Genomic DNA, 16,152 nt, shown 5'->3' with positions numbered 1-16,152 from the left:
CACCTCAGAAATAAGAGGCACAACGCGCTGTGACAAGCTAATTGTTATGCTGCAAGAGTTCAAAAGGCAACTGGAAGGTCAGCAACATCATATGATGTTTACTAATCTGTCTCTGACTCAGAAACACTGCAATCGCTGACTCGTTTCCCATCACATCTCTTTCATAATATGGTCCACTTCCGTCATGTGGTCAGTAGCTGAGAACAACTTAAGGATTAAGAATCTTTATGAACGTGTGTCCAGAGGAGAAAAAAAAAAAAACATCTTAAGTTGTAATCATAGTTTTGTTTGCACACAACCTGAATTTATCTCAGCTGGAAAACAAAGCTTTGACTGAGAATATAAACAAGCAGGTATTGAAACTTAATCATGATGCTGCTCTAACTACAAGACAAGTGAACTTTTGATCCAATAGAGGGGAAGTACAGCATGTGATAATATGAAGAAATCATTTGAATGACTCTCATGTTGCAAAAATCTTGCAGCAGTTTACTATAAGTCTGTGTCACACGGAGATTTGAGTAAATCAATCAGTTTCTCTGGATATATATTCTTTCTTGTATTCTTTTTTTTCTCTGTCTGTGTATACTTTTGGTTTTATTTGCTGAAGCAGCCTGAGCTTCACAGATTCTTATCATGGACTAAATAACAGGCTACTAAAGGAAATCACAGAGCACCCCGAGGGCTGCCATTACTGAATGCTTCTTTCATTTGTTGCTGTAATAGTTACATGGCTGACTATCACTGATTTGTTCTGTAAAATGAAGAAGAAACTGAACAGCAACAGACCCACACACACACAAAAAAAAATCTAAGCATTTTATCAATCCTGTGATATGTAAAGCAGATCGGTTGTGTTAACTCGCCGTAATACCTCAGCAAGGCAGCATCTACACCAGCTGTGTTTGAGATGGGGTCTGCACCCGGCACCTCTAAAACCATTCTTTTCACACTGGGGTGTCACTCTTTCATGTTCTTCTGTTACATCAATGTAAAATATGCTGCCTCTCAGTGGCCATCTGGAGAGGGCAGGTCAGAGCTGTGATAGTAAACGAGTGGATTACAGGGGTCAGTTTCTTGCTGGATGCACAAAGGGATGATGTAATGTGACAGCTCTGTCTGGTGGCTGCATGAAAATAACATCTACCGCAGCAGTGTTAATAGAAGGTGAAATCACAGGCTCACTATGACAGGTTTTCACTATCAGCTCTGCATTTCTGTAGGCCTGTCAGACAGTAAGAACACTAAACCGGGCTGCTTCAGTCAGATAGTGTAAGTCTCTGCCTTCCCTGGTGTGTTGGATTTTCCAGATCAGCGGGAAACTGGAGCAGAGAGAACCAGTTATGTTGTGGAGTGCAGGCTTGAAAAGCTGGAGAGGAAGAGGGTGGTGGTATTTTCCTGCATGCAGTCTGATCCTAAAACACAGGTGCAGCTTCCATGCAGCCCACTCTGGCTTTGAGCCTACCCCGCCCCCCCTCCCCCCGCTGCAAAGTGTTTGTCCATCTGATCCTCCATTAAATCCTGATTATTATGGATTTGTCTTTCTCCAACCTGTGATTTGCAAAGATGAGGGACTGCTAAAGGTTATCTGGTGAAGGTGTAGCTCTGACAACGGGGCTATCAGTTGGCAATCAATGTCAGAAATTAGTAAAGCAATGTGCATATAGGGCGCAGCAGGTTAATCTTAATTCTGTTGTCAAATGTGCAGAAACAAAAGTCAGTATCCTGAAATAAGGCAATAAAATAAGATACATATCCTCACTACCATTAAAGAAAATGACATTTGATTCAAGTTAAAGCATTGCTGGGGAAGCAAAGGTTTAGTTTCACTTGCTGTTATAAAAAAGAAATTACAGTGTAATAATCAATCTTGGCTTGTTTTTCAGTGCTGCTACACCTACTCAGACTCCTGTTCCCTCTGAGAGAAAAACTGGTAGAAATGATGGGGGTTCACAGCTGAGACTTGGGGCTCCCAGCGGCGTCATGCAGAGCCGATCATTGTCTCTCTCACACTTTCTAACTAGCCATTTCACAACATCCAGACAGCGGATCGGGCCGTATAGGCAGCAGCAGCAGCAGCAGCAGCAGCTTTGCCCTCAGGGCTTTTTTCCTCCCCGACGTCGACCATAACTAACAATTTGGATTCAGAGCGCGGATGAGGGCAATTACTGGACTTAATCTATCATAATGTCTGCTTTCCGATCGACTGATAGTCAAATGAGTTAGAAGCAATGGCTGAAAAGATCTGAGTCAACCGGGTGCGAGAAGTGGCTGTTTAAATGAATCCCAACTAAAAAAAAAAAAAAAGAAGCAGCACTTTGATTTCACTGCAGAGCAGACTTGGGGGAAGCTGATCGGTGGACATCATGTACAGATTGGCGGATTTCACACTCAGAAAAACACTGAGTGCGTTTGATTTCGGATTACTGTGACACACGGGACGTATTTTTTTTTCAAGTGGGAGATTTTTTATTTATTTTTTTTAGGAGTCTGCTTCCTCTCGCTCCTGTTCGCTGTCCTCCGGGTTCCTGCAGGACTCCAGAGTCGCGGAGAGCCCATGCAGTCGCCAAGGTTGGTTTGTCTTATTTTTTTAGAGACTTATTTTGAATTTTAACCACTGTTATCTGCGTTTATTTTACACGGAGCTTTTGTCAGTTTTTGCTTTGCTTGCTGGGTTGCCAAACTATAAGAAAATGTATATTTGTCAACCATGAGAAGAGTTGGATTTCTGCTTAGAACTTGATCTATTTGCTGGTTGCCACACAAGAAACTGGTAGAAAACTGAATTTATAAATGCAATTGATTATAAAAAACTGCGTTCACTTGATTCTTGCCTGTTAAATATTAGCCACGCAGCGCTGTTTTATTTAGCCTATCACATTGTCAGCATTGATTAGTCTGCATTTATTCCCACAAACACGGCTGAGGCTACTTTTGTCTGACTGGAAATAAAGGATGATCTTCTTCTTCAGAACAGCGCAACAGGACAAATCTGCCCGTTGGCTGCAGATTTTCACCTTTTAAATTCTAATTGCATGACAGCTGTAATTAGAGCAATAACCGAGCTGTCCACGAAGCTCAAATTTAATGACAGGTTTGGTTGTCCTCATCATGCCATGTGAGTTTGTGTCATGATTTGAGGTTTCATATCAGAGCCCATAACAAGCGCCATCTGTTGGAAAAGAGGATGATTCAGGACAGATCCACAGAGAGAAATGTAGGCTAGTGCATACAGTTTAACGCTGCGCAAAAGAGATGTAACACTTTACCAGTAAATTATTTATATTATATCACATCAAAATGTCAAAATCGTGTCCGTTGTAACCCCTTTAACAACAGGTTTGACAGGTGATAGCAGAGATTTAAAGCAGCACACCATGAACCGTGAATGGATTATACCTACTGGATTTATGGACATGTTTTATTGTTCTATTATTATATGTCACCTTTACCTGTTAGAGCATGTGGAACACATGGTCTGCCTTATGTCTCTATAAACTAATATTTTCTCATTTATAAATGGTTTGTAATTTCAGTATCTTACAGGGCCATGTGACATCCTACAGGTAAAAGTCAAAAAAGCAATCAAACAATTTGTCAGACACTAATACTAGACTGTCATCCAATAAGCCAAAATATATAGGTGGTATAAGGCCTGGTCCTACAGCCTAGTCTGCATTGAAATTATAGTCAAAATGGAAACATTGTAGCCCTACAGCTACAGGCAATGATTATTTTCACTGATTACTTAAGTCTACAGAATGTATTAAAATAGCAAACAAAACTGTCCATTACAATTCATCACAGCTCAAGATGCCATTGCCCCTTTTTGTCCAACAAACAGCCCAAACCCAAAGACATTCAGTTTGCACTGATGTAGAACTGAGACAAACAATGAATACTTGGAGAAGCTGGAAGCAGGCAATGTTTGGCATTTTTGCTTGATAAATGACTGAACTCATTTAATTGTTTATTAAAATAGCTGTTGAATAGTTTTGCATTGTTAGACTATTGATCAACTAATCATGTAAACACTATTTAGAATAATTCAATATTTCTGAGGAGAATAATGAATAAAAAGGGCTGTCCAGGCTGAAGAAATGGTCGGTGGACCTGTAAGATAATAATTCATTATCAACTGATATATGTGAAAAATCTGTCAAATAATTAGTATCTTCAAAGTAGCCTATGTCTAAATATCTAGTGCTTATTAAAGACCAAAGCTTAATTGTGACTATTACAATACTAGAGATGTTAATATAATTTATTGTCAAATAATCATTAGCGTATTCCTCACAAACATGACATAAAAATTACTAATAGACTGAATACCTTCTTAGCCCACCAAATATTTAACAACCATTTAGTCGACAAACTGTCTGAATGGGGGCAAGCCGTGTAAAAACACGTACATATTAACATCTTGTACCTTTGTCTGCTAAGTCACTGCAACAGGTGAATACATTTGGTCTCCGAGCTACATGTACCATCTTTTTTTCAGACCTGACATACAGAGACATTGATTCTGAGGGTTTTTCTACCAACAGTCAGCTAACACTTGAATCAGTCACACTTAAGGAATATCTACATCAAAGCCTTTAAAGTGTTTTGACGACATTTTAATTCCTGACTTTGCTTCTATGTCCACACTGTCGCCGCTAAAAGCCAAAAATGTTCCACACATTATATATCACAGAGCAGCTTATACCTTTCAGCTGCAGTCCTTCAGTTCATATATGACTGCCTGGTATATTGGAGCTGGAAATCAGTCTGCACTGGGCCACCCTTGTTGAAAACATGCGTAGGCTCAGACCTCATTGTACACGAACATATCCATCATCCATGAGAGGGACAGCAATCACAAAGACATTCACCGCTCTATGGAAAAATACTGTACAGCCAGCCTCAACCTGAGTATGCAGCCTTCTGTCTGGCAGTATTTTGGTTTAAATGGCAGTAAAAGAAGCCAGTAATGTGCCATTTGTACAACTGAAAGGCATTCAAAAGAGGGGGTATTATGCCTTTTAGAGGAGGGGATCACCGCCTGCTTTTCTGAGTAGTGATGGAAATGTATTCAAATCATGTAAGGCAACATGCAAAAGCCACTCTCATCACATGTACATGCGTACTTTCTTAATTTAACTCAGGTAAACAAGTATTATCAGGAAAACGTTCATTTGAATCAAACATGAGAGCACCTCCTTTTCGCGTCGTTGATGTGTTAGCTTATACTTTGGTTTTGGCTCTTGTTACTTCATGTAGTGTTGGGTGGTTTAAACTACAGCGGAATAACATATTTTATAATATGTCTGACAATGTTGCTCATTTAACACCTGAGGATGAGTTTACAACATATAATTACAGGCATACTACACATAATTAAATGCTTATTCTGATATTTTTTAGACTTAATATCTTTAAATTAGGTGGGTTTTCAAAAAAAAAAAAGCTATAGATCATCATGAGGTGAGAAAACATTTACAGGAAATATATGTGAAAACTTCAATGAATAAATACCGTATAATGCAAGTTTTTGCGTGGTGTCTAGTCAAACATTTTTGGGGAGGTGGGTTTGAGCTGGGGGAATATGGACACATAACTGCCAGTATTTCTGGAATTGCTATGGCCCTGTTTCTGTCTGAAATGCAGGTGTCAAAAGTATTACTAGGACACTAAGATTCGATCAGTCTTCCTTTAAAATCATCCTTACAAAGCATATATGAATAAATGGCCGTTCTTTACTTCCCCAATGAGATATTCAGTTTGATTTGACAGGCTGTGTTTTTTGGAAGTTAAATTCCTTTAAGATCCAGTTCCCTCCTTTTATTTTTCCCCTCACCTAACAGACAGCATATCTGACAGTATCATACATGGAGCTGAAACTATTATTCAATATTCAATTTATCATTCAACAGAAAATTAATTCACAACTATTATGACAATCGATTAATCATTTCAATCACTTGTCAAGCATAAATGTCAACTCTTTGCTTATTTCACCATGTTAAACAGGGATTTGATGCTTTTCCTATGTATGACAGTAAACTGATTATCTCTGGGTTTTGGACTGTTGGATAATACAGGCAATTTGAACACATCACCATGGACTCTGGAAAACTGTGAGAGGCATATTTCACTCTCTTCTGACATCTTACAGACAAAATTGAGAAAATAATTGGCAGATTCATTGATAATGATAGTAATCACTACTTGCAGCAACCTTCATTAAATACAGACTATAGTATCAGCTTGTTCCACTCTTTCTTGAGGCTGTTTACGCTGGGTGAAGTATTCAAACCCAATACTCTAGTTTTTATTGCTGCACCATTTGATCAAATAGAAATATTCTTGATGATCATTTTATAAGCACTTATCCAACATTCAGCCTGAGATATATGGTATCTTTGTAAACTTTGGAACCTACATTATAAAATATAAAATAAAGTTGTGTTAATTTGAACAATGTTTGGCAGCATAGTACAAGTTTGACCCAGCAGTAGATCTGTGGGATTGGGGAGGTTTACAAGGCTTGAAACCACCATTTTAGATTCATGTTAATATGTCAATGTAGATTTAAACATGCTATGAAGAAGAACAGTTGGTAATTGACAGCTCTCTAAGAATAAAAGCGATGTTTGTTATTAATGTTGGTTGTTTTCCTCCTCTTTCCTCTGGATTAATCCCCCTCACACATGCTCAGTGGAGGGAAGACACGTTTGCTTTTCAGGTTGTCCCTCCACAGTGGGATTATTGTTGTCATCTTTGCAGCAAATCAAACCTTTCTTAAATGGCGCTGTGCACCAACACTTTGTGGGTCGTGAAGACTCGGTCGTCGTCGAACAAGTCTGCACATTGAGATGTAACTTGAAACGTGGAGAGGGGGGTTTAAGGGCAGAACAAGCAGCCGTGATTGGTTCAGTGTGTCCGCTGGCCCACAGAGGCTGCACCTTCTCGACACTCCCTAAAAGGAAGATAGGTTGCCTGGCTGCTTTCAGCCGTTTGTCCCGCACTGAGTGTTAGCTAGCTAACTCGGCTGTAGCCGTTGACTTAACTCTCATACCGAAGAGGGCAAAAAAAAAAAAACCAACAGCTTCTTACCTGGTAGTGATGAAAGGACGGGGCAGACTTCTTTATGGACTTTTTTGAGTTTTCTCAACCAGGACTTGGCGGCTCTAACTCTTCTCCTCTGTTTTTCTTTAATGCGGTTTGACCAGGGAGAGGAGTGAAGTGCGACCCCGAGCTGGATGGATGGTTATGGGGAAAAGAGGAAGACCCTCGGCGCTTGAAGTGTGCAGAGTCCTCGTTGTGTTTCTCTCACTCTTCCCCTCCGGTAAGAAACCGCTTTCACTCTTCAGGTTAAAATCAAATCACCAACTGGTATCTTTTACATGGACAAGGTTCACACACTACAGGCTGAACTTTGTAAATCGCAACGTCTCTCCAGAAGCTTCAACTAACAACTAGTTAGCTACTTATTCACGTTGGGCAGCGAGGTTGCCAGGTCCGGTCCCATCACTATTTATTAGCCCAAATATTTAAGTGATATTATAACTGAACTAGAGTTACTTAATATATCTAAAAATGAGAACGTGTTCGCTAAACTCCTCAAATTGCTATATATGTATGTAGATATTTAGAATTTGCCATTGTAATCTGTTGGAATCTCAAATGCAAAAAATAAAATGTATTAGATTACAGAGCTTTAGGGCAATGTGCTTACGTGCAGACGTGTGGAAAAGGTTGGAGGTTTGGAAAATATGACAACAGACTTGAAAGTGAACAAGCTTGGCATTACAGCGCAAAATGTGACTAATTTCAGTAGATTTAGGCAGCGTTTTTTTATTTTTATCTAATTTTATTAGAGAAAAGTAAAGCACACAGAGGTCTTCTTGGAGCTGCTGCAGCTCCCAAACCTTGTTTTGTTTGGGGGATGGGGCATGCCTCAGTATTTCACGTTAGCTTCTTGAAAGTAACCGTTTTGTTCCATCCTGTAGTTTGCTCAAGCGAGGAATTGCATTTTTAGGTGTTTTAATTATTGCCAGTGAAACATAAAGAAACGTGTATTCGTAGAGATTGTGGTGGTTATGAATGTGCCTGTTGAAATGTTTTATAAACCTACCATAACTGCTGTTTTTGAGAAGGTTTTTCAAAAGCGTTCGTGAAAAAAACCCAAGAATATTCCCATTACGATGCAGCACTGCTGTGGCACTATAGTAGGAACCCACATTGTTGTGTTTAAATTGACTTAATAAGCTTGTAACTTGACAATAACATGATTGCAGTGGGTCACTTTTTGCAGTGGAGACACTCCATTCACTCACCTTGCACGTTTGCCAAACCCTTATCAGTTTCCCTCTTAAGTCACTTACCGTCAAACAACAAGGTGATAATGCACTGATAGTCGAGATCGAGATTAGTTTATTGCCATCTATCAAATGGGTGGTAAATGGAGAGGCAGTGTGGGGGTTGGTGAGTGCTGCGGTGAAGCTTTGAGGAAGGATATTGTTTAAAGTGTGACTTCAAAGTGTTGATATGGCCTCTCCCCCCCTAGACACACTTGGAGAAACTTCTCACAGCCCATTCAAATAAATGGTCTATTAGCTGAAGGTAATACTAGTCAAACATGGTGTTGCAACAGGGCATCCTGAGAAATATTTGAAGAACATTTGTGTAAAGAGTTAGCCGGATGTGGCATTAAAGCTGGAGACAACAATCTACAGTCAAGCAGCATTTATTATCACTAAAGGTGGAGATTAGGATCCCAAATGGTGTTTTTACTTGTACACAATCCAAAAGACACTGTGTGTGAAAAGGAAGTACACTTCTCTACAATAAACAGAGAGGTTACCTTATATCCAGGTTGACCCGAGGAGAGGTTGAGACCTGCTTACTTACTACTAAAAGACATCGTTACATGGGGTAAAATGTATAGATTTGTTTAAAAATATGTTATTTGAAAATGTTCGTGGCGCTTAAACAACACACAGCAGCAGCATTTCTCTTCCTTTTTTTACCAGCATTGGAGAGTTTTAAAAAAAAAAAAATTTTATAAATTTTAACCAATTGCCAACTAGATAATAGACGAAACAAAGTATGCAGCAAAAGATAACAATTGCCGTTTTCTTTATATCATAATATAACGTGTAATGTGCAAGAAAGGTAAGATGATATTTGGTACTGCGGCCTTTAAGAGAAACAACATTGGCTGTGTGGGCCTTAGACATTAATCGGCATACATGATTAGATAGAATATTGATTAGTTGGTCAGTTAATTGATTAGTTAGTTCATGATCAGTTAGTTCTTTATTATTCATCATCCATCATCAATAACAACCAAAGTGTATTTATAGTTTCATCTGTGGACTTGTAGGTATAATGGCAGCCTCTGGTTTGGTTTTTTTGTTCATATGTTATCTTGTTCCTCCCTGACAGTGAGTCTGCAGTGCAAGATCCTCAAGTGTAACTCGGAATTTTGGGCCTCCACCTCGAACTCAGGACCGGAGGAGGAGTTTTGCACGGCGCTGCGAGCGTACAACAGCTGCGTACGCCGGACCGCACGTACCTGCAGGGGCGACTTGGCGTACCACTCCGCCCAGCATGGCATAGAGGATCTAATGAGCCAACATAACTGCTCCAAGGAGGGGCCCACATCCCAACCACGTGCCCGGACCTCACTTCCTCCTCCACCCCCTCCACTCCTGCCCGGCAGTCAGGAACGCTCCGATGGCCCGGAAGTGTGCCACTATGAGCGCAGCCTTCCACGCAACACATCGCCACCCAACTACACCCACTGTGGCTTCTTTGGAGACCCGCACCTTCGAACCTTTGGAGATGACTTCCAGACGTGTAAGGTGGAAGGAGCCTGGCCGCTCATCCACAACAAATACCTATCTGTTCAGGTGACCAACACTCCTGTGGTGCCGGGGTCTTTGGCCACCGCCACAAGCAAGGTGGGGATCTTTTGTGTTCATCCTGCATTCATGTTTGTGTGTTGTTGTAGTGTGTTTGTGTACATTTGTGTCAGAAATTATAAATCGATTAACTGTATCGTGAGACAACTTGGGCTATCAGCTGATTATTGTCTCCATTAATCAACTAGTTGTTTTTCAAAAAAAAAAAAAAAAAAGCAAAAAGAAGCAGACTTGTTCTCTGTGAAACTGAGAAACAATTTTTCAACATTTCCTGACATTTTCAAGGCTAAACCTTTACAAAATAACAGACAAATGAAGCTGTAGCTGTACTGATTTTTACATTATTTGTCAGTGATTTAAATTATCACAACCTTTACTGTTAGTTTTAGGTCCTTAAATGTCAGTGCTACAGTAGAATATCAAGCTGTGCATATTTTTGTATGTGTGAGTCTCTCCTTTCATGTGGTCAGACAGTGAGAACTGCTGTGGGGCTGGTTTTCTGTCAGACTGTGGACTCTGGTTAGTGTTTGGATGAGTTCCATAATGACGGATGAAGAAGCCCAGCCCAGCACAATTGTTAAGATCTTGATAAGCTTTATAAATGATATGTTAGTGTTATAACAGCAGTGCTGCGTCAAATGTTAACTTCAGGCTCCATTTTCACTTTTCACTGCGGACTGCTCAGGCTGATGTTTGGCCTACTTAGAGTATATCCATACTGAGCAAGGTAAAACATTGTGTCTACACAGAACTGTAGATATTTATTTTCTTCATAACATGAGATTTTCTTTCATAGCTTTATCAACAGTGCATACCTCATTATTGTTGTGTAGTTTAATGGTATATTGGTTAGTTTGACTGCCGCTCCCTAAAAAGGCTTTCATTAGAACTTAATGTCAAAAACAAAGAAGTAGGAGTATTTGTAGTTGGCAAATTCACTTAGAGCTGGTCCAGTTTTGGCAAAATTGACAGCAATGATTGTGCACCTCAGTCACTTTGCAGACTATTGTAACTGAACTATTTAGACCGAGGTATAAGAGGACTTTGTCCGTAATCACATTTGTAAAAAGTGTAATTTTCTGTAATCAAGGTTTCGTAATGATGCGCTATTAAGCGTTCGTGTTTTTTTAGCTATTAAAGTAATGGCATTTTTTACAGTGCTGTTCTTGGAAGCAAATGAGAGAGCCTTTTTAAGATCTTGATTCTGGACAAAGGGAAAACAAGGCAGCAGCCAATGCCACCTGTGCAAACAAGGCCCTTCTGGTAAAGGATCTGCATTTGCAGAGCTCTGTGTTGGTACATTGCTCTCGCTGCAGCAAATAAAACTGTCTGGTTATTTCAATCTTCATTCTGATGGGAGGAATAATGGAGGCATTTTTCCTTTTGTTTGTTTTCATTAAAAGCTCAAGAAATTAACCAGGTAAAAAACATAAGTTGATGTAGTTGGGAAATGTTAGCTGAGGGTAAAGGGAATTGAGACAGAACTGGTGCAACAGATGAATTGTCAAGCTAAGAGAGTATTCTGTGGACTCCCCCTGTCCTCTGTCCTAAGCAAGCAGACATCAGAGTGGGTAGGCTGTCCTGGTATCGCTGCTCTGACAATGGCTCATTGGTGTCCCGATGAAACCAAGCTTGCAGAGTCCTGACCAGTCTCACTTAATTAGCTGCAGAGTATATCACTCCGTCCTGGCCCGTCGCCACTCCCTGGAGCATAGTTCTGGGGTTCACAGGCAGGTTTTTCAGCGCTATGAATGGATCGTCTTTGTGTCTGCAAACTGAGGCCTGATTTTACATGGCCGAGAGTCATGTTTTTTGAGGGCGTTTACCTTGGCCTCCCCCATGTTGAGCCAACGCTGAAATGTGACACTTAAGTGGGGTAGATGGCACATATTGCACAAACTTGTTCTTAATGCAAAAGTATAAGCTATTTCCTTTTTAAATCTGATGAACATTTACTGCAGTTTCTTAGGGTTCCATATGTCAGCAGAAAAATGCATATGTGCCTTTCTGAGAAGCCGTAAATCAGACAGAGATGATTGTGAGACGTTTGCAAAAATGTTAATGACATTTCTTCTTGTGTCTTTCATCCTGCAGCTGACAATCATCTTTAAGAATTTCCAAGAATGTGTGGACCAGAAGATGTACCATGCAGAGACAGATGAACTGCCAGCTGCATTTGCAGATGGCTCCAAGAACGGAGGAGATAGGCACGGAGCGAACACCCTGCGCGTGGTGGAGAAGGTTCCTGGGCAGCATGTGGAGATTCAGGCCAGGTACATTGGAACAACCATAGTGGTCCGGCAGGTCGGCCGCTACCTGACCTTTGCTGTGAGGATGCCAGAGGAAGTTGTAAACTCTGTGGAGGAAGGTGACAACCAGGACTTGTACTTGTGTCTTCACGGCTGTCCTGCCAACCAGCGCATCGACTTCAGGAACTTCAGGGCTCGAGCAGCGGAGGCCCAAAGCGCAGGCAGGACCAGGAGCAGTACGGGGACGCATGGCTTTACCTACCAGTCTGCAAAGGCCAAGTGCAAGGAGCGACTCCCAGTGGAGGATCTGTATTTTCAGTCATGCGTGTTTGATCTCCTCTCCTCTGGAGACATTAACTTCACCATGGCAGCCTACTACGCCTTTGAGGATGTAAAAATGCTCCACTCAAACAGCAATAGATACCACATCTTTGAAAAGGATGCTTTTATGAGTAATGCAGCACAGAGGGGCAAAGATTTACTTTCTCTCTTCCTCATCAACCTCCTCGCTGTCTTGTTGTGGACTGAGTGTTGCACTGTTCATCTATAGTCCCTCTACAACAATATCCTCATGGTGTATCTGTCAGTGAGTGTTAGAGTACCATCGCTGTGTCGCACACCGCCTCCTCTCTTCTGCTCTGGTTCTGTGAGGAGACCTGGGGCTTGCCAGTAGAGTCATCCCAGCCCTAAGTCTCCTTTTAGTTGTATTGTCATGTCTTGACTTCGGTCTAATGACAAGGAGAGTCCACCTATCATCACATGTATTTAGCTGCTTCATATGACCGGTCTTTGAAGAGAGCAGCGGTGAGAGAGCCCACCTACCCCAGAGCTCAGGATATCCACCTGGGATTAAATCCCACATTCTCACCAAGGCTGCATGCCTCTGAGAAGCTGGACAAGATGATCTTTTGCAGAAAGAGGAGTTTGCTGATCCTCCCTCCCCTGATCCCCTCATTGGTGCCAAGCCAGTGAAGCTCTCTGTGGCTCATGTGGCGAAGCGAGAGGACCTGACAGGGGCTTTTGTTAACCTAAGGCCAGAAGCAGCTCTATGTTTGATTAGTTTCCAGCTTTGGAAAAGCCTGAGCCTTATGGAGGAAGCACTCAGCCAAAAGGATGTCAGAGCAGCGTCTCCAGTTGTCTGCTGTGGAGATTAATGGGTCATATTGTTAGGTTATATGTGCGTATGTGTGTGTGTGCGAGTGTATTAGTACAATATGTGTGCAGAATTCAGCGTCTGTGGTTAGTTTTGTGTGTTTGTGGGTGCAGGAGTTCCCAGAAATGAGATGACAAAACTCCAGTGGGATAAATCCGTCCCATGTCTTTTTGTTGCACCCAAAATTTCAGAAATAGGGAAGACTAGGCGCTCCACAGTCTGTTTAAATGGACTCTATCAGCCAAGTAGCAAATCCCAAAAGGGAACTCATAAAAATAATCTCTTTTCATCCGTACATCATTCCCAGTGTCGTACAGCTTTTCCTTCCATTGTTTGAGCTGACGTGTTGATCAGACAGTGTTTGTATTTTAAGTCTGTAATGTGAATGTAGCTAATAAGAAAAAGCAAAAGAACAAACTTAGTTAAGGGCACTCGCAGCGTTTACACAATGTATATCAACTAATCAAAACTATGACACCTCTTTGAGAGCGTTCTGTGACTTAAACTCTCTATTTAAAGTAACAGTGGTACAGATACTGTTAGTGCTATAGCTGTAAGGACGTCGCCTCTCTAGTCAGTTTAGCATTTTATAGACTACCAGTGTGCTGACCTGACTGTGGCTTATTGAGTAAATGATAAGCATATGTCTGTAGACGTGATTTCATGGCTTAAGTTGTTGCCAAAGAACAAGCCCTTGTGCCAACTTTTCCTCAACAACTGAATTTTCATCTTTGAGTCTTAAACAGTTCACATTAGGGGGGAAGGGGGGGTTAATTGTATATAACTTGTGTTTGTGGGTGAATTTGCGGTACGCAGAAAAATGACAGTAACACACACTGTAAAAGCAGCATTTGTTTCTGTTTTTGCAGTCTCACTTTTTTGCTTTTCTTGGGTTTCATGATAACACTCCTCACTACGAGAGGTTTCCATTTGAACTTTGGCTCTCAGTTACAGTATCTGCTAATGTGTAAGTCATCCCTGTAGATACTGTTGCTACTCGGGCACAGTTTGACGGTCATTTATCCTTTACACTGAAGTATTTGGCAGGCCTTACTACTGCTATTTGGAATATGTATTGGTGTAGTTTGACAGCAACAAAAAAAGGAAAAAGAAAAAAAAAAAATCACACAAACAAATGATTGTAATGTTGAATCTTGTGTTAATAGATGTAATTTGTATTGTGAGTTTTACAGTATATGGTTCTACATGTGTAATGTGAGATTGTACATATGTTTTGTGAGTTTAAATTTGTATATTACCAGTTGTGTTTTGAATTTATCACTCCAGTTTTTGTACATCAGATGCTTTGGTGAATGTGAACCTTTTTTTTTATTTTTTTTATTTGAAAAGGGATTTTTTGCAAAAACATGAACACCACAGAACAGAATATTCAAAAACAGCATACACACTCACTTTGTGGTTGTTTTTGCTGACTTGGTCGCAGATGAAGTAAAACACCCTGAATGCAGCCCGCCTTATCTAGAATGTAGGGATTGCAGAGAGTGTTCTGGGGGTGTTCATGTTTTTGAGTTTAAAGCACTTTATGTTTTCTCTTTCATTTAGCTCTTATTTTGTTTGAAATTCTGTGTCAGGCTTGTAATGGTTAAAAAGAATTAACAAAAAAAAAAAAACATAGCTGAATGGGAAATGCCAGAAAGATCAAATTGTGTTTGTATGTAAAGCAAATGTGGTGCCACACGCCAGCTGTTTATAATGTAAATTATTTATTGAATAAAAGAAAATGTCTTGTTAATGAGGTGCCCTCCTGTCTCATTTGCTGTTAGTGTGAGCCTTTTTTTGAAAAATCACCATGTGTTGTCATAATTTGTGTTGACTGGTGTTTGACTGCCCCCTTCTGTAAAGATGGTGACATGAACGTGAGCAGATGTTAAAACACAAGAGGCAAAACCTTCATAGTAAAAAATAAGACTTGAGAGCTTTGTATAAAGAAGTTGACATTCACTTTTAAGTTCAAGATTAAACGTTTATATGCACTTTTTTCATGTCAAAGAATGATGTCAAAAAATGCACTATTTTACAAAACCACTCAGAAATGTGGTGTCTTTAACAAAAATTACTGATTCTTCTGAAAATAAAATGTAATGGGTTAAGAATATACAAACTGCACAGCTAGAATTTGGTTGTATGTCCTTTTTCATTTTAACCAGCTGCTTTTTGGAGCCATCAACAAGCGTCTGGCACAATTTAACGTCATGATTTTCTTGCATGGACTCATCTTTTTTCAGGTCAATCCTCATACATATGGAGTTGAGGCTTAATTTTAGCATGATTCGGACATCCCAAGTCCACTTTTGATGTGTGCTGTGTCCAAGATTTAACAAGATTTAACTTTTTTTTTGCTGCTGGCTTAATGTTGTCCTGAGTAATCCTCCTTCATTACGCCGTCCACTTTCAGTAATGCACTTGTGGCAAAGGTGCAGTAAGTGTCGAGGTTCATTGTGTTGTGCATTTTAATACGATTTTCTACTCACCACAGTTGTAAAGAGTGGTTTATCTGACTTGCCATAGCCTTTCTGTCATCTGTCACCAGTCTGGCCATTCGCCTCCAATCTCTCAGCGACAAGGTGTTTCTGGCTGAATAAACTCCAGAGACTGTTGTGTGTGAAAATCCCAGGAGATCAGCAGTTTCAGGAATACTCAAACCAGCCTGTCTGGCACCAACAATCATACCAGTCAAAAGTCACTGAAATCACATTTTTTTCTCTACTCATGTTTGATGTGAACACAAACTGATGCTCCTGACCTGTGTCTGCAGGATTTTATGCACAGCACTGCTGCCACATGATTGGCTGATTAGATAATTGCACAAACAAGTGCA

At 40.5% G+C, this 16,152-nt stretch overlaps 1 protein-coding gene and 1 long non-coding RNA gene across 2 annotated transcripts in view; one reads left to right on the top strand and one right to left on the bottom strand.

Moving 5' to 3' along the window:
• Positions 1-7,252, bottom strand: part of LOC130176136 (uncharacterized) — an 81,127-nt gene extending 73,875 nt beyond the window's left edge. Inside the window, exon 1 of the long non-coding RNA XR_008828839.1 lies at positions 7,099-7,252. This is a non-coding gene — a long non-coding RNA (uncharacterized LOC130176136). The remainder of the gene's footprint in view (positions 1-7,098) is intronic.
• rgma (repulsive guidance molecule BMP co-receptor a) lies at positions 1,914-15,066 on the top strand. Its single transcript, XM_056387051.1, has 4 exons — positions 1,914-2,571; positions 7,215-7,330; positions 9,433-9,950; positions 12,006-15,066. The coding sequence occupies exons 1-4, from the start codon at positions 2,558-2,560 to the stop codon at positions 12,708-12,710; spliced, it is 1,353 nt and encodes a 450-aa protein (XP_056243026.1). The 5' UTR covers positions 1,914-2,557; the 3' UTR covers positions 12,711-15,066.
• The last annotated feature ends 1,086 nt before the right edge of the window (positions 15,067-16,152 follow it).

The sequence above is a fragment of the Seriola aureovittata genome, chromosome 10 (genome assembly GCF_021018895.1).
Source record: "Seriola aureovittata isolate HTS-2021-v1 ecotype China chromosome 10, ASM2101889v1, whole genome shotgun sequence".
NCBI lineage: Eukaryota > Metazoa > Chordata > Actinopteri > Carangiformes > Carangidae > Seriola > Seriola aureovittata.
Note: the sequence above shows the minus strand (reverse complement) of the source record. Positions and strands in the feature narration are given on the sequence as shown.